The sequence below is a fragment of the Pan paniscus genome, chromosome 6 (genome assembly GCF_029289425.2).
Source record: "Pan paniscus chromosome 6, NHGRI_mPanPan1-v2.0_pri, whole genome shotgun sequence".
Lineage (NCBI taxonomy): Eukaryota > Metazoa > Chordata > Mammalia > Primates > Hominidae > Pan > Pan paniscus.
The window spans coordinates 175,919,491-175,943,103 of record NC_073255.2 but is presented as its reverse complement, the minus strand read 5'-3'; the positions used below and the strand labels follow the sequence as shown (position 1 = coordinate 175,943,103).

General features: G+C 44.9%; 1 protein-coding gene across 4 annotated transcripts in view; it reads left to right on the top strand.

Annotated features, from left to right (window-relative positions):
- ZC3HAV1 (zinc finger CCCH-type containing, antiviral 1) overlaps positions 1 to 23,613 on the top strand; it is an 88,742-nt gene that overhangs the window by 3,165 nt on the left and 61,964 nt on the right. The window contains exon 2 of one of the 4 annotated variants that reach the window (XM_055114447.1): positions 10,426 to 10,563. In XM_055114447.1, coding sequence (XP_054970422.1) covers positions 10,553 to 10,563 — 11 coding nt within the window. In that variant the 5' untranslated portion in view covers positions 10,426 to 10,552. 4 annotated transcript variants of the gene reach the window in all.

The window sequence follows — 23,613 nt, the reverse complement described above, 5'->3', positions numbered from 1 at the left end:
TAATTTTTGTATAAGATGTAAGGAAGGAATCCAGTTGCAGCTTTCTACATATGGCTAGCCAGTTTTCCCAGCACCATTCATTAAATAGGGAATCCTTTCCCCATTTCTTGTTTTTGTCAGGTTTGTCAAAGATCAGATAGTTGTAGATGTGTGGTATTATTTCTGAGGGCTCTGTTCTGTTCCATTGGTCTATATCTCTGTTTTGGTACCAGTATCATCCTGTTTTGGTTACTGTAGCCTTGTGGTATAGTTTGAAGTCAGGTAGCATGATGCCTCCAGCTTTGTTCTTTTGGCTTAGGATTGACTTGGCAATGTGGGCCCTTTTTTGGTTCCATATGAACTTTAAAGTAGTTTTTTCCAATTCTGTGAAGAAAGTCATTGGTAGCTTGATGGGAATGGCATTGAATCTATAAATTACATTGGGCAGTATGGCCATTTTCACGATATTGATTCTTCCTATCCATGAGCATGGAATGTTCTTCCATTTGTTTGTGTCCTCTTTTATTTCGTTGAGCAGTGGTTTGTAGTTCTCCTTGAAGAGGTCCTTCACATCCCTTGTAAGTTGGATTCCTAGGTATTTAATTCTCTTTGAAGCAATTGTGAATGGGAGTTCACTCATGATTTGGCTGTCTGTCTGCTATTGGTGTATAAGAATGCTTGTGATTTTTGCACATTGATTTTGTGTCCTGAGACTTTCCTGAAGTTGCTTATCAGCTTAAGGAGATTTTGGGTTGAGATGATGGGGTTTTCTAAATATACAATCATGTCATCTGCAAACAGGGACAATTTGTGTCTGTCTAATCTTTAGCTTTACTTTCTGATAGTCACATGTGAGTTAGTTGATATAAATCAGAATAACCAGGGCCATAAGCTCAGATATTTAATTCAAATTCCCTAGCAAAACAAACAGGATCCTGGTTAAGGTCGGGGAATTATTTAACTATGCCTTTAAGTTCTACCTTAGACCATGGTTGATAAACTAAAGCAGGTTTCCCTCTACCAGATGCTGGATGTTCATTAAATGAAGCCAAAAATGTGGGAGCAGGTGGAAGGGGAGGAGAAGGAAGAGAAGGTCAGTCTGGGCAAGGTAGTTCTGATAAGGAGGGATAGAGAGAAGGGGGAGCAGAAGGAGGAGAAGCAGCAGTTTCAGCAGCTTTTCTGAATTAAAGTTTTAGAGGCTTTTCATTCTCTTTCTATAGGAAAAGAACTCTGTCACAGCCTCTTTTGCATGCTTCTGGGTATCATTGGAAATAACTCTCCAAATTATATTGTTTAATTCTAGAGGTGGCTTTTTCTAATTGTGCATGTGAGCAAACTAACTTAGGCACTTCACAAGTACCCTACTTTGGCCACTGTAATTCAGGATCTTCTTGGGTCAAGTAAGACCATTTTTCCCAATACTGACAGGAGGTAGCAGGTGCGATGGCTCACACCTGTAATCTCAGCACTTTGGCAGGTTGAAGCAGGAGGATCGCTTGAGCTCAGGAGTTTGAGATGAGCCTGGATGATGTAGTGAGACTGTCTCTATAAAAACAAAAAATTAGCCCAGCATGGGGGTGTGCCTGTGGTGCCAGCTACTCGGGAGGCTGAGGTGGGAGGATTGTTTGAGCCCCGGAGGTGGAGGTTGCAGTAAGCCGAGATCGTACTACTGCACTCCATCCTGGATGACAGAGTGAGACCCTGCCTCATAAAACATACGGACACACATACACACATATTTATGTATGTAGGTTGTTAGGTTGTGTGTATATATATATACAGGAGGTGGCACCGTAAGTCTTGTACATCAATTTAGCTGGAGTTTCTAAAAGTGGGTCCTCCCTTAAAGAGGACTTTGTTTTAGATGAACAGTTGTCCATAATTTGTATCCTCTTTTAAACTGACCAAAGATTGAAAGGGAAAGACATTTTGGGTCTAGTGTGCTGCTTCATAGTTTTTACTCCTCAAGGTTTCACCCATGAGTCACCTCTCCCCTCTTATGTGTCCCAGTGAAACCCAGAAATTTCTGGGGGTTTTAGGCACCGGGAGCCCAACCCCTTATGTGTGCCCACCGAGTTAAGCAGATTTCCCTGCATATTCTTCTTTGAGATTTCCCTAGAGCATAGTTACACATCCCAAGCTATGGACTCTGACATTCTTACATGACCTCAATCACCTAAGGTGCTTTTCTTCTGGGAGGAACAAGGTCTTTTGTATTTGGGACTTACATCCTCATATGAACCCTGTTTATAAATTTTTGGTCACTCAAGAATTAAACTTAAATGTCAATTTTTACTGAGCTCCAAAACCTGGGTCACCAACCTGGGTCCAATCAATTTTTTTTTTTTTTTTTTTGAGTCATAGTCTCACTCAGTTACCCAGGCTGGAGTGCAGTGGCATGATCTGGGCCCACTGCAACCTCCATCTCCTGGGCTTAAGCAATTCTCCTGCCTCAGCCTCCCTAGTATCTAAGATTACAGGCACATGCCACCATGCCTGGCTAATTTTTGTGTTTTTAGTAGAGATGGGGTTTTGCCATGTTGGCCAGGCTGGTTTCAAACTCCTGGCTTCAAGTGATCCACTTGCCTCAGCCTCTCAAGTGCTGGGATTACAGGTGTGAGCCACTGGGCCTGGCCTAAAACCACAGATTTACCTAAAGCCACAAACATTCACTTTCTCTTTTCAGAGAGAGAACCTATTTTGTCCTCTGACCAAATTCAAATGACCGAAAGGGCCATACAAAGTCTAGCAAGTAGTTCAACAAACAAACCTTAACCTCAAAGAAAAGTGAATGTCATAAATCTGTGAAAGACAAAACAAGCAAACAAAACTTCTATCTTAAAGTACAGCTTCAATTCCAGCTCTGTGGAGCATAGAACTGGATCGCTTGTGTAAAGTGTGAATCTCAGTCAAAGCCAGGGAGATTCAAAACCTGAGAGGAGCCTTGCCAGAGCCCCCTGCCAGTTCCAATGAGGTGGGATGAGCAAAAGCCGCTCCTGTAGACACCAAAGCTCCGAATGTCAGCAAAGAGGCACAGATCTCAGGAGGCGCGCTTAGAGTCTCTGGATCATCAAAATGTCAATCTAATATAATCAAACAGCTCAGGATCCAGTTAAAAGAGTTTATTCAAGTGCAAAGTGTGAGAGTGGCCATCAGGTAAACACAGACACCAAAGAAAGAATGGTGATCAGTGCTCCGCGATGTAGGGAAAGGTGAAGGTGGTATATGTAGGCAACCACAAGTGTGTTGCACAGAATTACAGCATATTACGGCATTTTCTTTTCTTTTCTTTCTTTCTTTTTTTTTTTTTTTGAGACGGCGTCTGGCTCTGTCGCCCAGGCTGGAGTGCAGTGGCACCATCTCAGCTCACTGCAAGCTCCACCTCCGGGTTTCACGCCATTCTCCTGCCTCAGCTTCCCAAGTAGCTGGGACTACAGGTGCCTGCCTGGCTAATTTGTGTGTGTGTGTGTGTGTGTGTGTGTGTGTGTGTGTGTGTGTTTAGTAGAGACGGGGTTTCACTGTGTTAGCCAGGATGGTCTCGATCTCCTGACCTCGTGATGCGCCTGCCTCGGCCTCCTAAAGTGCTGGGATTACAGGCGTCAGCCACCGCGCCCGGCCAGCATTTTCTATATAAGGCTAATATACACAGAAGATTTAATTCACTACTGTTGTTTACACTCTAAGGGGGTTGTTTAACATTTTGTTGTAAAGAGGTAACAATCACAAGAGTCTCCGTCTCCAACGTCATTTAGTCTAGGTTTGAATAAAGAATAGAGAGGCTGGTTAATGTATAACATCAACAAAAAGATCAGGAAGCAACAGTCATGCACCAGAGAAGAAAAACAGCCGTGTTACATGACTTGGTTTCCAGGGCTTGACTTTTCCCTTTGGCATAATAAATTTGGAAGGTCTTGAAATTTTCTTTCTTTTTTTTTTTCACAGTAACAAGTTGGGCAAAATGAGGTAATTCTCCCGAGCGAATTTAAGTAATTGTGCATTGTTGAGTTACATTACATACCCTCCTGAATAACTAGCCTATGGAGATTCAAGTATACCACGAGCTCATGGAAGGCAGGTCTGATTTTTGTTTTGTTTTTTTTTTGAGACGGAGTCTCACTCTGTCACCCAGGCTGGAGTGCAGTAGTACAATTTCAGCTCACTGCAGCCTCTGCCTCCCAGGTTCAAGCCATTCTCCTGCCTCAGCCTCCAGAGTAGCCAGGATTACAGGCATGTGCCACCACACCCAGCTAATTTTTTGTATTTTTTGTATTTTTAGTAGAGATGGGATTTCACCATGTTGGCCAGGCTGATCTCGAACTCCTGACCTCAAGTGATCCACCTGCCTCTGCCTCCCAAAGTGCTGGGATTACAGGCATGAGCAACTGTGCCTGGCCAGGTAGGTATGATTTCTTAGATTCTATTGCATACTCCTCATGCTCTGGCAACCCGCCACCACACCCCCCACTGTCCCTGTCACCCCACTGCAATCACTTGGTGAGTAAATGAATGACTAGATATCTTACTTCACTGATTATATATATAGAAAAACATCAATATACAGAGATACATAAAGACAGCTACATGTGTAGATTTCAGATAAGCACAAATTCACCAGTAGTGTACTTATAATTCTTTTGGTTCCAAATTTCAGAATTATCCCTATGTTTGGTTGAATTTAAAACAAAAATTATTTCTAGCTCCTCTTTACAGCAGAATGTTCTTGTAGGGGAGTGAAAAATGACTTCCCTCTACTCTTCTAAGTTCCTTGGCTGGGCTATGAATTAAATTGACATAAGACAGATTAACCAGAGGAAATCCATTTTTAATTATGTACATACCCATGCAAGCCCACAAAATATGAGATTCAAAGAAGGGTCAGATGACTGAAGCTTATATAGCACCCTGAGGTACAGAAGGGAATAGAGGCTTTGGACTTCTGCGTGGGTGGTGGTGACACCAGTTATGAGAATATGAGGGGAGGAAGTGTATGGTGAACAAAGGTTTCTTGTTATGCAAATGAGAAGCCTCTCAAGTAATAAAGGTTCTCTTGGAGCAGCCCTCAGAAGAAGAGGTGGCTGTCTAGGCATGATGTCAACCTCCAGTCTCCCCCTCTCTGATCCAAGTTCATTGTCGCTGGTTGATAAGGTTCCAGGGGAAGGGATTCATGACAATTGAGTTCCTTTTGGAGCATCCCTTGATCTGTCTTAGGCAGATAAGCAGATCTCAGAGAAAGTCTCTGCCTGCATCTGTTTTTCCCCAAGTGACATCAGTTCAAAGTAATGAGCATGTCAAAGCATCATAGTTTGGGGTGGCATCTCTGAACTCCCATTGTGTATTTTTGGTGATAGCTTGATATATCACTCAAATTACCATAAAACCCACACTTTTAAAGTGTGAGTGGCTTTTAGTATATTCACAGTGTGCATCCATTATCACTATTGAATTCCAGGACACTGTTATCACCCCAGAAAGACACCCCACACCCGTCCGCAATCACTCATTGTTTCTCCCCTCCTCCCAGCCTCTGGCAACTACTAATCTCTCTATTGTCATTATAGATTTGTCTATTCTGGACATTTAATATAAATGAAATCATACATATGGAGGTCCATATACCATATAGCTAAATGCTGGAAAATTTTAAATCAGCTTAGCAAACTGTTCAATAAAATGTTTTATCCTCCTACCTTGACAAATATACTGTTATGAAGAAGGTCAGGCTCCAATTTAGAATTCTCGGACTTCTAAAAATTCTGTTGTGGATGTGGCAGTGCAAAGAGATCCAGCCCCAACCCTCAGCCCACAACCCATCTCTTCTCACTCCAGGTTCTCTCTACCCACACTATGTAGGGCTTTGTGCATGTGTGTGGACACCCAGCCCACAAACTCAAGCTGTAGTCACTCAACTCATCTGTGATCTGTCATTTCCTAGTAGACCTATAGGGAGGACAGACCCCAGGAAGAGACCTGCTCAGGTGTGGAAACAGGCTTGGGGTTGCATCAGCAGGGGATTCAGAATCCTGGGCACCACAGCATGGTCAGGAGAGGTGCAATGACCCCTTAACTCCATGGACTTTTCATACCTGGCTTAGGATGTGGCCACAGTACAGAGACCAGAGCAGGGGCTTCTCTTGCCAGGGTCTGAAGGGTTGATGATACTATAAACAACCCTGCTGAATTTCCTAAATCAATTGAAATGACCACTGACTTCCAACAGTTAGGTATAGCTTTAAATCTCTAAATCCTGGTAGAGGCTGTTTGAACTGTAGCTGTAGTTATGAAGGGCAGTATATGACATTGAGTGTACTTGAGAAGAAGTTATTATTCCGAACTACGGCTCTAATGGTATTATGAAACATATAACATAGGCACACAAAACCTGGTTGCATAGGTAACAGGCAAAGTTGGAACTTGCAATTTCATTGCAGCTGCAATGGAGCAGTGGATTCTGAGGGACTGTAAAATATAATCCAGGTTTTGATGATTGTATGACAATAAAAATTTATTAAAAAGCATTGAATTGGCCAGGCGCAGTGGCTCATGCCTGTAATCCCAGCACTTTTGGAGGCCGAGGTGGGTGGATCACAAGGTCAGGAGTTCAAGACCAGCCTGACCCACATAGTGAAACCCCGTCTCTACTAAAAATACAAAAATTAGCCTGGTATGGTGGTGTGCACCTGTAATCCCAGCTACTCAGGAGGCTGAGGCAGGAAAATCACTTGAACCTGGGAGGTGGAGGTTGCAGTGAGCTGAGATCATGCCACTGCACTCCAGCCTGGGCAACAGAGTGAGACTCTGTCTCAAAAAAAAAAAAAAAAAAAAGCATTGAATTGTACACTTTGAATAGGTGAATTGTATAGTACTGTAAACAAAAAATAAAATTCTAAGCCCCCACCCCACCCCCACAAGCATCTGAATGGACGCCTCCTCTCAACCAAGGGCATTCCGAAGTTAATCTGAAAAACTAGTTCAGGCTGTGATGGGACGGGGGAGCTGGACATTCCTCATTATACCCTCCTCGCTTTTGGAATTACGGATAGAATAGACTCTTTAAATCTGATAAGAAACATTTATTATCTATTCTCTCGGAAGCCTGCTACCTGGAGGTTTCATGTGCATGATAAAACCTCAGTCTCTACAACCCGTTATTGTAAACCAGACATTCCTTTCTATTGATAATAACTCTTTGAACCAGCTGCCAATCAGAAAATCTTTAAATTTGCCTATGTCTTGGAAGCCCCTACTTATAATTGTCCCACCTTTCCAGACCCAACCGATGTACAGTTTACCTGTATTGATTGATACCTTATGTCTCCCTAAAATATATAAAACCAAGCTGTAGCCTGACCACCTTGGGCTCATGTTCTCAGGATCTCCCGAGGGCTGTGTTACAGGCCATTGGTCACTCATATTTGGCTCAGAATAAATCTCTTCAATTATTTTACAGATTTTGACTCTTTTTGTTAACAGTAAGTAAATTGTGTCTTGCTAAATCTGGTTTTGTTTGTTTGTTTATTTTAAAGATAATCCAGCCCAGAGCTTAGAGTGCTGCTCTGGAGTCTATGTTTCTCCAATTCAGCCTTGATACACAGTGATGCTGACCCTAGGTCCTTAGAAATCACTGTAGAAATCATGTCTCTGTCATTGACCAGGGCCATGAGTTGCTGAAGGAATGCCAAGGCACTAAGTTTTGGCATTTCCTGCTAGGGTTGATTTTCCTTAAGGAAAAAAAATCTCATGAAAAGAAGAATCCTCCACTCTCTGCTACAGAGCCACAGTAAATCTATTCATTGGCTCTGTTTGAGGGCTGTTAGTTTTTTCTTTTTTTGTTTGCTAGGTTTACAAATATTCTGCCTTGCCAAAAAAACAAAAGAATGTTTTGTTTTTTCTTAATAGAGATTGTTCCTTCTGAAAAAAGAGAAGGCTTTAAAAACCATATTTTGGCTGGGTACAGTGGCTTACACCTATAATCCCAGCACTTCAAGAGGCCAGAGGTGGGAAGATTGCTTGAGCTTAGGAGTTCAAGAACCAGCCTGGGCAACATAGTGAGACCCCAGCTCTACGAAAAATAAAAAATTAGCTTGGTGCGGTGGTGTGCACCTATAGTCCTAGCTACTCTGGAAGCTGATGTGGGAGAATCCCTGAGCCCTGTTCGAGGCAGTAGAGAACTATAATCACACCACTACACTCCAGCCTGGATGACAGAGCAAGCCCCTGTCTCAAAAATAAAGCCCAAATTTTTTTTTGCTCCCTCTTAGTGAACTATATGAAATCATGGGGAAAGGATTACTGATGGCTTGTTCCAAGCAAGAACAAGAATGACTCCTGGACCAAGCATTTGAAAATATACTCCTTAAAGAAATACATTTTTTTCAAGCCAGGTGAGGTGGCATGCACTTGTAGTCCCAGCTATGCAGGAAGCTGAGGCAGGAGCATCCCTTGAGGCCCGGAGTTCGAGGCTATAGTACACTATAATCATGCCTGTGAACAATGACTGCACTCCAGTCTGGGCAACATAGTGAGATCCCCTCTCTAAAAAAAGAAAAAAGAAAAAAAGACTTTTTTTTTTTTGAGAGGGAGTCTCACTCTGTCACCCAGGCTGGAGTGCAGTGGCGCGATCTTGGCTCACTGCAACCTCCGCCTCCTGAGTTCACGCCGTTCTCCTGCCTCAGCCTCCTAAGTAGCTGGGATTACAGGTGCCCGCCACCATGCTCAGCTAATTTTTGTATTTTTAGTAGAGACAGGGTTTCACTATGTTGGTCAGGCTAGTCTCAAACCCCCTACCTTGTGATCTACCCGCCTCGGCCTCCCAAAGTGCTGGGATTACAGGCATGAGCCACCGCGCCTGGCCGGAAAAAAGACATTTTTTCAATCATTTTAAAATAGCATTTTCTCTTATTACAAAAGTACTTCATATTCACTGTGGAAATTTGGGAAGGTACTGAGAAGTAAAATCAAGAAAATAAATCATCTATAAAATTTATACCCAAGAAACAACACTTATTAACATTTTGGTGCTTTTTAAAAAACGATTTAATAAGTACTAAGGGATAACCATGTTGTGGCTCAACTATGAGTACGTTGGCAGACCGAGACAGCTACAGGTGATAATTGTTGAAGCTATATGATGAGTACATGGGCATTTATTGTACTATTCTATTTTTGTGTAGAAATTTTCTGTAATCTAAAATTAAAAAGAAATTTATTTGAGAACTCCCAAATTCTTCTTTATGGCCGAAGTTTAACTGAAATGAGTTAAAGATATGGGAGTCAATATTTATTTCAATATAAAAGGTAAATTACCTTTTTTTCTTTTTCTTTTTCTTTTTTTTTTTTGAGACAGGGTCTTGCTCTGTCACCCAGGCTAGAGTACAATAGTGCAACCATGGCTCACTGTAGCCTCAACCTCCTGGGCTCAATGGATCCTCCCACCTCAGCCTCCCTAGTAGATAGAACCACAGGCATGTGCCAGCATGCCTGGCTAATTTTTAAATTTTTTTTGTAGAGATGAGGTTTCCCTATGTTGCCTAGACTGGTCTCAATCTCCTGGCCCAAACAATCCTCCTGCCTTAGCCTCTCAGAGTGCTGGGATTACAGGCCTGAGCCACTATGTCCTTCCTGGTAACTTATCTTCATAGCAGTTAAAACGAAGTAGCTTTGTTGGGCTGGGCACGGTGGCTCACGCCTGTAATCCCAGCACTTGGGACACTGAGGTGGGCAGATCACTTAAGGCCAGGAGTTCCAGACCAGCCTGGCCAACATGGTGAAACCCCGTCTCTACTAAAAATACAAAAATTAGCTGGGCGTGGTGATGTGTGCTTGTAATCCCAGCTACTCAGGAGGCTGAGGCAGGAGAATCACTTGAGCCCGGGAGGTAGAGGTTGCAGTGAGCTGAGATTGCACCACTGTGCTCCAGTCTGGGTGACAGAGACCCCATCTCAAAAACAAACAAACAAAAACAAAAAAACTAAGTGGTTTTGTGTGAGGATACTATAAAAAATAATTTTCAACTTGTAATTGCTAGTGTAACCGTTTATTTGGCAGAAAGATAATTGAGAAATCAGAAAGCAATATAAACATAAAAGGATGCTAATGGGAAAATATCAGGTGTTCCAATGCAGGGAGCCCTGTAAGGAAGGCCCCTCTATGTCAGCTAGCTGCTGAGGTGCCAGGCCCTGTTGTGTTACGTGGTTCACTTTCTCCTCTAGTGCTGAAGGCAGCTGCTAGCAAGAACTGAAGGTGACATAGGGTTGTATGCCTTGGAGTCAGCAAGACCCAGATTTGAATCCTGCCTCTGCTGCTTCCAATGTGTGCTAACCTGAGTTTCAGTGTTCTCCTCTGTAAGTCGAGGTAATTAAACTTACCTCACTGATTTTCTTAAGACTCACCAGATACATAAGCATGAAGCAGTATAATGTAAGCAATCAACATTCTTATCTCTTTCAGTTCCTGCTGAGTGGCTTCGCTGGGTGGTTCTGGTGCAGAGTCTCGGTGAGGTCACAGTTAATTGGGGCTGCAGTCATGTGATGCCTTGAGTGGGGCTGAAAGCTCCCCTTCCCACTGGCTCACCCACATGCTGGGCAGGTTAGTGCTGGCCATTGGTGGGAGGGTTTAGTTACTTGCCACATGGACTCCTCTCTAGGGCTGCTTGTGTGTCCACCCAACGTAACAGTTGGCTTCCCCAAAGCAAGGGATCCAAGAGAGAGCAAGGAGAAACCCACAGCGTGGTTTTATAACCTAGTCTTGAAGGTCACACTGTTATTTTGACAGTATCCTATTGATTACACAGATCTGTGCTGTTTAGTGTGGAAGGGTGCACAAAGTTACAAATACCTGCGGGTAAAACCCACTGGGAGCCAGCTGGTTACCACATCAGGCCATCGTCACCAAGTTAACCCCACCTCTGGATTTCGACATCCCCATTTTCTCTGCTCTCAGATATGTTACTGGAAGACGGGTTGCAGCCTCATTTTAACACCACCAAAACAAAGTTTGTCAATAGTCCTCTGAGAGGAATATGGCCCTTTTCCAACTCTAAAAGTATACCTGCAATTCCTTCCCTTGCCAGTACAGTACTCCCGGAGGCACTTGCAGTGATGCAGGTTCGAGCTAGGGAAATCCCTGGTGCCTGCCCCCCACTGCAGCCTTCCTCCATTTGTCTGACCATTTGATTAATGCCTCTCTCGACTACCGTATCTCCTGCAGAACACCTGTTTGGCATGGACTTTGGACATTCCAAATGTCCAAATTTGACTCAACTCTCTGATGTTTATGTACTTTTCATTTCTATGATTTAGCATAGCTGACTCATTGCAGCCTGTGTGTTTTCTGCTTCCCTCTCTGATCGGTGGTTCAACAGGTTCATATGGCTCAATGTCACCCTAACATGCCCTAGCAACTTCAGCTTTGCACTCTCCTCAGATCTATTTCATTGAAACATTCACAAATACCCAGATCTTCTAGTAAAATAACAACAAACAATAATAATAATAAACAAAAACAAAAAAATAAAAACAAGGGCAAGTATCAATTGAACAAAAAAAAATTCTCCCTCTCATTACCGGAACAATCTTTTCCCTCTCTTCTCCTCCCTTCCCATTCCCTTCCCTTCCCTGTCAATCCTCTAAAATGAATGTTCTATACTCAATTGTTTTATTTCTTTACTTCATACACTTTGATTTCCAACTTCAGCATTCTGAGAGAACTGCTCTGTCAAGGGAGCTGGAATAATATGAGATTGTATACAGGAGAATTTATTGACATAAGGGCACATCTCAGGATACGAGGTTGAGCATCCTGGTAAGAACCAGGGGATGGTACAAAATTGCTGCTAGGTTGGCTCCCTGAATCCTGGAAAAGTGCTGGTTCATGAAGAGTGAGTCTGAAGTGCCTAAATTCCTATGTCAGGCAGTAGAGGAAAGGATTAAAAGACTCAGAAAAGGGGACATGCTGAAACAGATGTAAGGTTAGGCCAGAACAGCCACCAGGGGATTATGTCCCATAGGATCGCTCAAGGAGTTATATTCATCAAGGCCTTAGGGAACGCATTGGTGAGAGGTACAGCAACATTGCTAATAAGTTCAGTGGTACTTTCCCCAGTAGAACATAGGTGATAGAAGGAGGGGCTGTCCTGGAACTTGGCTCACTGATAGTAATGAAGATGATGGGATCCTGATGCACTAGAAACCAGAATGATGGCACTTAAGGGCGGAACGACAAAATCAGAGTGGCAGCTAACAGGACCTGACTTTTAGGGAGTTGTAGGGATTGTAAATAGCACACAGTTTCTCTAGGAAGAACATAGACGCGTGGGTAGTCAAAAAGTCCAAATGGCCCTCAACATATGATTTTTCTGCCTCACCATGGTGTGCATTCAGTAGAAACTGCACTTTGAATTTTGAACTTTGATCTCTTCCCAGGCTAGGGATATGCCATATGATACCCTCTTGTGATGCTGGGCAGTGGCAGCAAGCCACAGCTCCCAGTCAGCTACCTAATGACAAGAGTAAACAACGGATACTATACAGTGTAGTGAATTCAAAAATTACATGATGAGATATTCAGCACTTTATTATGCACTAGGCTTTGTGTTTGATGATTTTGCTCAATTGTAGGCTAATGTAAGTGTTCTGAGCACATTTAATGTAGCTTAGGCTAAGCTACGATATTTGGTAGGTTAGGTGTATTAAATACATTTTTGGTGTTTTTTTTTTTTTTTTTTTTTTTTGAGACAGAGTCTTGCTCCCAGGCTGGAGGGCAGTGGGGCGATCTAGGCTCACTGCAACCTCTGCCTCCTGGGTTCAAGCAATTCTCCTGCCTCAGCCTCCCAAATACCTGGGATTACAGGTGTGAGTCACCATGCCTGGCTAATTTTTGTATTTTTTTTAAGTAGAGGTGGGGTTTCATCATGTTGGCCAGGCTGGTCGTAAATTCCTTACCTCAAGTGATCTGCCTGCCTCAGCCTCCCAAAGTGCTGGGATTACAGGCGTGAGCCACTGTGCCTGGCCTAAATACATTGTTTACTTACAGTATATTCAATGTATGATGGATTTGTTGGGACATAACCCCATTGGAAGTCAAGGAGCATCTGTCCTGCTTCACATGTATAATCTAAAATAAAAGAATTAATAAGCAGGACAATGAGGAAAACATTTCCTTGCCTGGTTTCCATTCCTGAACCAATGTTCAGACTCAGAACCCACTGAGTGAAGTGGTGGCCAAGTCACCAAGATGAAGGACCTGTAACACTGTGGCAAGAAAGTATTGTCACAGTTCCTCTGATTCTTCCCCTAAAGAGACCTACAATATTTATTCCAGTGATGGAACACGGGATGGGGGAATATGCAGACATTTTGGTGACTGTTGGGTACAAGGTCAGAGGTCAACTGATGCCCAGAGAACTGAAGCATTCTCATCGCTTCCATGTTAGAGTGGGAGCAAATGGAGTCCTGACTGAGTTCCAGCTTACAGTGGGTTCTCTGGGTCCATGAACCCACCAATCGTCCTTCTCCTAATCCCCAAATATGTGGTTAGGATTGCCACACTTGGGAATTGGGCTAACTCTCACATTCATCCTGGTTTTGTAGAGTGGGAGCTATCACAGTAGAGAAGGCTAAGTGGAAGTATCTGAAACTGTCCCCCACCCCAGCCAATGTGGTAACTACAAAATAGCATTGCAGTCTAGGGTGAGGAGGATGGCAGATATTAGTGCCACTCTTAAATATCTAAAGGATGAAGAAGCATGGTCCCTGTCATGTTTCTGTTTAATTTGCCAGTATGGACCCTGCAGCAATGGGATGGTTCCTAGAGAATGACTTCAGACTACTGCAAGGAAGTAGTAGCTCTGTACTGGATATAGCATCTTTGCCAGAGCAGATTTATGCAGTTTGAAGTGGTTTGAGGCCATTGATCTGGTGAATGCATTCTTTTCTATTGCAATCAAGAAAGAGGATCAGAAAGAGTTCATATTCATACGGAATGCATAGCAACAAGCCTTTACAGTTTTGCCACAGGGCTATGTTCCTTTTCAGTCCTCTGCCGTAATCTAGTCCAAAGAGAACTGGAGCATTTGGACATCTCATGTAATATCACATTGATCCATCACATCGAGGATGTCATGCTGCTCAGGCAGGATGAGAAAGAGGTGAAGAGCATGGTAGAGGCCTTGGTATGACACATGTGCTCCTGAGAGTGGGAAATAAATCCTACAAAGATACGGTGACCTGCCACTTCACTAACGATTTGAAAGGTCCAGTGGTCACCAGTGTGCTGGGACATTCCTTCCAAGGCAAAAGAAAAATTGTTGCATCATTTATATTTATTGGAAAGAAGGAAGCACATAGTCTGTTAGGAATCTTTGGGTTCTTGACAAAACACATTTCACACCTAAGAATACTGCTGCTGCGCATATACTGGGTTACACAGAGATTGCCAGCTTTGAGTGGGGCTCAGAACAGGAAAGAGCTCTCCAGGCTGTGACACAAGCAGCCCTTTTGAGTGGACTGTAAAATCTGGCACAGCTTCTCATGTTGGAGATGTCAGTGATGGAAAAAGATGTAGTATGGCATTTATGGTGAGTCCCAATAGAGGAATCACAATGCAGACTCCTTGGATAGTGTAACAAGGTCATGCGAACTGCAGTGAAGCATTACACTCCTTTCAGAAAACAGCTCCTACTTTCTACTGGGCCCTGGTGGAGACACCAAGTGATCATGGATTCAAAACTGGCTGCCATCAGCTACGTCCTGTTAGACACACCAAGTGATAAGGTCAGGGAGGGTCAGTATCAAAGCCATCATAGGATAAAACTGGTACATCTGGGACTGAACACAAGTGGGACCAGAGGGCACACGCACACTCAAGCTGCATGAGCAATTAGCCCAGATTTCCATGTCACTCACTACAGTTGCACCAGCACCCCTCCCCTAGCCTCACCTGTGGTCATGTGAGGGGGTCCCATATAACCAGCTAAAGGAGGAGGGAAAAAGACCAAGTTTGCGTTAAGGATGGGCTAGCTTAATATGTGGGTACGAGCTGAAAATGCATGGCAGCTATATTACAGTCTCACTCAGGGAAGTCCTTGAAAAACAGTGGTAAGGGAAAATCTCCCCAGCGGGAGGAGCTTTGAGAGTGTACCTAGTCATCACTTCGTATGGAAGGAGTATGGCCTAGGGTTAGAACATACATGGTCTCATGGGCAGTGATGGTGGCCTGGCTGGGAGTTTGGGAGCCTAAAAGTAAAAGGAAGCATATGAATAGATGTATGGAAGTGGGCAGTTCATATCACATTAAGACCCACAAAAGATATGCCAACTACACAAAATAACTTGGCCAGTTAATGTTGGCCAGGCTTAGTGACAGGCCCCCTCCCCTACTGCTGCGCAAAGAGGCCATGGTGGCCAGGAGATGGAAGCGATGCAAGAACCTAACAGCATAGATTATCGTTTGCCAAAATAAACACAGCTACTGCCACCTCTGAGTGTCTGATCTGCCAGCCATAAAGACCAATGCTAAGCTCTATTCCTTAAGGAGACCAATAGACTACTTGGGGACCAGTAGACTGCATCGGGCCCCTTTTGTCCTGGCAGAACCATCGGTGGTTCTCACAAGAAGAGGCAGTTATTCTGGATTTGGGGTTGCCCTTCCTCCCTGCAGAGTCTCAGTAGTAGCACTCTTTTTTTTTTTTTTTTTTTTTTTGATGGAATTTCACTCTTGTTGCCCAGGCTGGAGTGCAATAGTGCGATCTCAGCTCACTGCAACCTCTGCCTTCTGGGTTCAAGCGATTATCCTGCCTCAGCCTCCCAAATAGCTGGGATTACAGGCGTGTGCTACCACACCCGGCTAATTTTGTATTTTTAGTAGACACAGGGTTTCACCACGATGGTCAGGCTGGTCTGGAACTCCTGACCTCAAGTGATCCCCCTGCCTCAGCCTCCTAAAGTGATGAGATTACAGGCTTGAACCACCGTGCCCGGCCAGTAGCACCACTTTCTGGAGACTTAAAGATTGCCCGATCCACAGACATGGAATCACACTTAACATAGCATCTTATCAGGTGAATCTTTTCATGGCACAGAAAGTGGAGGGAATGAACCCATGAACATGGTACTATCCATGGTCCTATCATACACTTCACCACCCAGTAGCTATAGGATGAAGTATGGAATGGCTAGTTAAAGATGGAGTCAAGCACCAGCATGGAGGTGATACCCTACAATGATGACACAGACTCCAGAACATCGTGGTATATGCCTTGAATCGGTCAAGTTAGTATGGTACTGTGTCCATACATGAGTCTGGAAAGAATGGGTAAGCCTGAGTGGCCCTACTTAGTATAATTCCAATGACCCCCTGCAATTTCCTCTCCCAGCAATGCTGGGCTCTGCAGAGTTATAGGTCCTGGTTCCCCAAAGGGGCACACTCTTGCCTGGAGATACCGCAGAGATCCCACTGGACTACTGTGATGGCTGTCACCAGGTACTTTGGCCTCCTAATGGTCAGAGACTAGCAAGTAAGAAAGGGAATGGCCATCTTATCCGAGGTAACTGTTGCTGGTCAGCAGGAGGTGTGGCTGTTGTTACACAATGTGGGCAGGTGGAATATGTATGGAATTCTGGTGACCTATTTTGGTGTCTCTTGGTAATCCTTTGCCCAGCTGGGACTGAGATGTGCTCAGACCACTTACAAATAGGGCACCCGACCAGATTAAGCTACTGAGAGCAGCTGAGGTGGTGGCCAAGGGTGAGAGGGATTGGAATGGATAGTGGTGGAGGGATATGATGAGGACCAGACCACCAGCTGTGGCCTTGAGACCAACTGCAGTGACAAGGACTATAGTTCATTCCACTAATTTCTCTGTGGTAAGCTTCCTTGTAGGAAGAGTGACCCTGAAAAGCCTGTTCCCTAAATACAAATGGATAAAGAAAGCCATGTAGTACAAAGGGTGGACTACAGCTGACACAGGGTGGCACTCAGGTCAAGCTTGCAGCCCAGCTTTGAGGAGCATGTTTAGCCAATATCCTCCAGCTTTAGCTCTTTCAAGATCTGCCCCAGCATTCGAGCTGAAGTCATCCACTTCTCTGGTGGCCCCCACCGGTGACTGAGCAAGGCAGTACAAGGGCCTAGCCTTTTCTGTCCAAAGCTGGACTCCTACTCCAGAGCTCCTCATTGGGCTGGCAGAGACTTTGTTAGGTCCGCGCAAAAGTCTGATAGGCCCCATGGATCAATCATGCTTTTTCCTTTGACTTTTTCTGGCATTATGCCCCAGAAAAAGTGCAGAGAAAGTTCTGCACTCTTAACTCCATGTCAGGATCTCCTTCCTGGAGAACCCAATCTCTGATGGCACATATTTCAAAATTTTTCAAAATGTCTCCTTTTCCCTTCCCAGAACTCCTTAAATCACCTTTCTCTTCCACTTTCCCTTTCTTTTTTCCTTTCACTTTCCCTTCTTTTTTCCCCTTTTCCTTTTCCTTCCTTTTTTTCCTTTTCCTTCCTTTTCCCCTTTCCTTTCCCTTCTTTCCTTTCCCTTCCTTCCTTTCCTTTCTCTTCCTTTCCTTTCCCTTCCTTTCTTTCCTTTCCCTCCCTTTCCCTTTCCATTTCCCTTTCTCTTTCATTTTCACTTTCCCTTTCCCTTTCTCTGTCACTTTCTGTTTCCGTTTCCCTTTCCCTTTCCCTTCTCTTCCCTTTCCAAAAGGATCTTCCTCTGTTGCCTTTGCTGGAGTGTGGTGGCACAATTGTAGCTCACTGCAACCTTGAACTCCCGGGCTCAAGAAATCCTCCCGCCGCAGCCTCCCAAGTAGTTGGGACTACAGGCACATACCACTATGTCTGGCTAATTTTTATTTTTAGTGGAGATGAGGTCTCGCTATGTTGCCCAGGTGGATCTCACAGTATGTTGCCCAGGATGGTCATGATCCTCCCGCCTTGGCCTCCCAAAGTGTTGGGATTACAGGCACAAACCACTGCACCTGGCCCTTAAATCATTTTTCATGGCTTCAAATTGGAGGAGATTCTATGTCTGTACTCCCAACCACTGTAGCCAAACTAGACTCTTCAGTCTCTCATCTTCTATATTCCCATTGTGGCATTTACCCATGAATTTGCTTATATTTCCATGCATTTTTTCATGTCTTCGCATACATGCTCCTTGAGTGCAGGGACTGTTTTTTAAACTTCTGCATGTTCTTACATTACTAACTAATGTAAATACCACATAGAAGATAGTCAATAAACATCTAGAACTTAGTTGATTTGATAATAAAAGGTCCCTGGGAACCTGTCAGACCACAAATAAGGCCAAGTGGATTAAAAGACAACTATAGAAGCAGCAACTAGAGGGAACAAGATGTCCCTCTTAGACATCCTAAGATGATCCTATGTGGCCCCCATGTTTGGCTGGTTTTCATAACAAAGTACTCTATTCCTGAAAGAGGGTTTATATACCATGAATGACAAAACTGAGGAGAATTCTCATTAATCATTTTGAAGAATTTCTAAGTTAGCAACCAGATTCTATTATTTTTTAAAAAGATGTATTTCTTATCTGATCAATGACCCATCTATTTTATTTGAAGATGTTGGAAAAAAAAACCTTTTTTCTCTTCAACTTGTGTCCTGTCTTTGGGGGCCTAAAAATTAACTGGCACTAGACAGATAAATAGGAGAAAAGACAAAGTTTATTTACACATGCATGCAGGAGCTTCCAGTAACAGAAAACTCAAAAGTAAAGGTTTATATACCTCAACTTAACAAAAAGGAAAGTTTTAGGGCTTCAGTAGGAGAGTTTGGAAGTTTTGATTGGGTTGTTTTGTGTTTTTGAGACAAAGTCTCAGCGCTATCGCCCAGGCTGGAGTGCAGTGGCACAATCCCGGCTCGTTGCAGCCTCCTCCCATGCTCAAGCAATCCTCCCACCTCAGGCTCCCGAGTAGCTGGGACTGCGGGTGCACACCACCATGCCCGGGTTGTTATTATTATTATTATTATTATTATTATTGAAGAGAGCTCACTATGTTGCCCAGGCTAGTCTTGAACTCCTGGGTTCAAGCAATCCTCCCACTGCCTCGGCTTCCTAAAGCGCTGGGATTACGGGCTGAGCCACAGCACCCAGCCCATTGGGTTTTTTGGTGCTAATGGTAATGGGACAGTCTGTCTTCCTGGCAGCTGAATACTCCGAGAGGCTTTTAATGGCACCATGTTTTCGGGAGGTTTTGCTTTAGTCAGATAAGGGAAGTTTCATTAAGATTTCTTTCTACATCTTCTGTAGCTCAATGTTTTCACTTAAAAACAATCTTTATGTCAACTCTGGGGGTCAAAGTACGTCCCCACAGTGGAAAAGTTCTTGTCCCAATCTCTACGGGGAGGAACCGATCTGAAATCTTGGGATATGTCTTAGCATGTCCACCGTGATTGAGGTACAAGCAGTGGTTCAGGGCACCGAGTTAGCGATTCTAGGTAAGCAAGACCATGTCAAGAAGTGGTTCGTCCAAAAGTTCTTGAGAAGGCAGAAACGAGGGAGAGTGGCAATCGTTGTTCTTTAAGAGGGCACGGTGGTGGAGGAGAAACTTGCACATCGGGGCCTGGGGTACCAGGATCTGGGGCCTGGGGACGCGATTTGGGGAAACTCGGTGGCATCTGGGCTGCGCTTGATGCCAGTGCGTGTTCGTGCAAGTTACTTCCTCAAGTTCAGGGTGAGGATAATAATATCTACCATGTGGAGTTGCTGGGAAGATTCACTACCAACGGAGGCAGAGCGCACGGCTCGCAGGAAGCGCTCGCTAGGGTCTGCTCTTTCCGGGAATGGGTGGGGTGCGCACTCCTCAACAGGGCTCTCAGGACTTGCGTCACACGCCTCAGTCGGCTGGCTTATAAAACACCGGCCAGAGCCCCAAGATCGCTTTTAGTTTCTCTTCTTTCTAAAGAAGGCTCGCGGAGCCCGGCTGGAGAACCTCACCCTCGCGGAGCCTAGAACCGAGAGGAGGCCACCCCAGGCGGTCACCAGCAGATTTGCCCGCGCCTTCTCTTTCTTTCCACCCAGTTGCCCTTGCGGCCGGCTGTAAACCTGCCACTAGGACCCGGTCGGTGAGATCTAGCCTCTTGACCTGAGAGCCGAGAGTGGATCGCTGGGCTGGGCTAACGGCGACGGAGAGCGCGCCCTCGCTGACTCCGGGCGCGCCCAGCAGTAGCACCGCCCGCGCCCGCCCCTGGACACTTGTAAGTTTCGATTTCCGATTTCCGCGGAACCGAGTCCCGCGCCGCGGCAGAGCCAGCACAGCCAGCGCGCCATGGCGGACCCGGAGGTGTGCTGCTTCATCACCAAAATCCTGTGCGCCCACGGGGGCCGCATGGCCCTGGACGCGCTGCTCCAGAAGATCGCGCTGTCTGAGCGGCAGCTCTGTGAGGTGCTGCAGGTGGCCGGGCCCGACCGCTTTGTGGTGTTGGAGACCGGCGGCGAGGCCGGGATCACCCGATCGGTGGTGGCCACCACTCGAGCCCGGGTCTGCCGTCGCAAGTACTGCCAGAGATCCTGCGATAACCTGCATCTCTGCAAACTCAACTTGCTGGGCCGGTGCAACTATTCGAAGTCCGAGCGGTGAGTGCACCCGGAGGGAGGGGCGCTGTCCGCAGCCGTGGTCGGGGTGGACTGTCCAGGCGGGCAATGTTCTGGGAGGGGCACGGCTTCGCCGGGACCCCGCACCTGACAGCCTCCGCCTCCAGCCACTCCTTTCTCTGCTCCCCTCTGGGAGCCTCTGCAGGGCCCGCGCTTCTACCTTTGCAGTTCCCTTCCTTCCGGCACCTCCAGACCTTTTCTCGAGAATGGCTAAAATGCTAGTGCCTGGAGGAGACCAGGCTCAACCTCCACCCCTTTCCCCGCCCGCCCGCACGAATCAGAAGAATAAAGTGCTCTGGAGCCAGCCAGGGCCTAGAGAAGCGGGAGGCAGGTTTGGGAAGGAAGGAAAGAGCCTCCAGTCTTCGGTATCTTGAGTCTTTCCCTCCCTACTACCTCCTTCCCTAGACGTGGCGGAGCCAGTAACCCAGCCGCCCTGGGCCCCCGGTCCGTCTCCGCCGGAGCGAGCCGCAGGTCTCTCTGCTTGTCCCTCCCTTCCCGGTCACCCCCATGCCCCTCATCGCCGCTTTTCTGATGCCTGGCGCGTAGCAGGGGTGGCCCTTTTCCAGGTTCCTGAAGTTGTAGCAGCCGCGGGCCTTCCCTCTGGGTGGTCTCTCCACGGTGGCGCGCGCAGTTGACCGCCTGCCTTGGGACAACTCTCTTAAATCCCTTTGAAGCAGTGTGGCTCACGTCTCGGGCCACTGCTTCTGTTGTTTCCGTTTGCCTTTTTTTTTTTTTTCGTCTAAATGCAGATGCGCTGCAAGGTTTGGGTTAAGCCTCTTGAGTGATTTTCTTCCCAGTTTCTCCCTAAGAGAGCTTGCTCCCTCGAGGACAGCTGCACATCTAAAAAGATGGCTTCCAGGTCCACATTCGCTGCCCAGGCCTTTCCCTTGATCCCAAGCCCTTCCTCTCCCGCGTGTGTCCTGTCCATAGAATCAAACTCATCTTTTCCTCCAGGCAGGGTTTTAATCCTCCTCACAATCTGTCATCACCAAGTCCTTTTTGTGAAGTCTCTTTCCCTTCTTGGCGGGTTCCGCCTTCCCATCTAATTTCTGAATGAACTGAATGAACGCCTTGTTGAATTAATGAATGGCCAGTCTTTCCTCCCACCCTTTCTGTCACTATGTGCTTCTGCTCAATTACGTTTCTCGATACAGTACTTTTTACACTTGGCCCATTCTTAAACACTTTGACTTGTGTCCCAGGGTTTAAAATGGTGGTCAGCAAACTTTTTAGGCTGGAGTGCAGTGGCTCCACCTCGGTTCACTGCAACCTCCACCTCCCAGGTTCAAGCGATTCTCCTGCCTCAGCCTCCCGAGTAGCTGGGATTACTCGGCATGCACCATCGCACCCGGCCAATTTTTGTATTTTTAGTAGAGACAGGGTTTCACCATGTTGGCCAGGCTGGTCTCGAACTCCTGACCTCAGGTGATCCACTTGTCTCAGCCTCCCAAAGTGCTGGGATTACAGGCATAAGCCACCAAGTCCGACCAGTCGGCAAACTTTTGATCACGCACCTAACAAAAACTCCAGTCACTCACCCCCAATATACGTGTAATAAAACACACAAAGGTAAGTGTTTTAGATGGATGAGGTAGAGGACGCAATATATTTTTTAAAAAATTTCTTTAGAGCAAAAACCCTTTCAGCTCACTCTAACGTTTTTAAAAAGTGCTTGAATGTGTTCCTTTATTTAAAATTTTCTTTAATATGTTGTGGGGCAACAATTTGAAGGTTGTTTCTGAGTTGCTGGGAGTTATGGGTATCGAGGAAATCATCTAAGTCATTGCTGGTCACTGAAGAAATCTCTGAGAAGGAGAAGAGAGCAGAGGGTGGAGGATAGAAAAGGAAGGAACATTCTAGCATGTTCTAGCACTACACCAAATAACATGGTTGGAAGGCTTTGTTATGTTTTTTCTGTTCTTATCTTTTCTATTATGACAAATTCTTCACCAACTAGTGTTGATTTTTAGTATGAAATACATATGCTTTTTATTTTTTTATTTCTTACTATGGATATTTTCAACATACTCAAAAGTAGAGAGAAAAAAATGATGAAGCCCCTTGTACCCATCATTTCAACAGTTTTGAAAATATGGCCAGTTTTGTTTCATTTATTCTCCCTATTCCCCATGTGTCCCCAACTCCAATGTGTTATTTTAAAGCAAATCTCAGCAACCATTTGATTACTAAGTACTTCAGTATCTCTAAAACATAAGAACTATGTTTTATTAACATAATACAGTGCAATGATCACATTTTTGTAAAAAAAATTACAATTTTAATATCATCTATTGTCCAGTTGGTATTCAAATTTCCCTGATTGTCTTATAAATCCAACTTTTATTTTCAGGAAAAAGGCTACATAGACATAATCCTTTTAAAAAAAGATTTTTTTAAAATTTTTTGAGATAGGGTCACCCAAGGCTGGAGTGCAGTGACCCGATCTCAGCTCACTGCAAACTCTGCCTCCCAGGTTCAAGCAATTCTACTGCCTCAGACTCCCAAGTAGCTGGGATTATAGGTGAGTGCCACCAGGCTTGGCTAATTTTTTGTATTTTTAGTAGAGATGGGGTTTCGCGATGTTGGCCAGGCCGGTCTCGAACTCCTGAGCTCAAGCAATCTGCCGGCCTAGGCCTCCCAAAGTGCTGGGATTACAGGCCTGAGCCACTGCCTCACCTGGCCTATAATTGTTTTCATATGTTACACATCTAACATTTAAATACTTTGTTTCAATTTGTTGTAGGCAATATGCTTAGAAATTTTAGTTTTATGAAGTTTATTATGGTATATTTTTCCCTGGTTTGAAACAGCAAAACTGTTTTAAACTCGTTAATTGGGTTGTTAACCTCCACTTTTATAAGAATATATATAATATAGGGATTATTTGGTCTATCTAAATTTGGATGGACCCTCCAGAGAAGTCAATAAAGTTTATTTTTTTTAGTAGAGTGATAAAATCTTATTTCCTAACATTTATTGGCGGAGCCATATTTTTAATTTTGTTTTATATCACTTTTGAATTTGGGAAT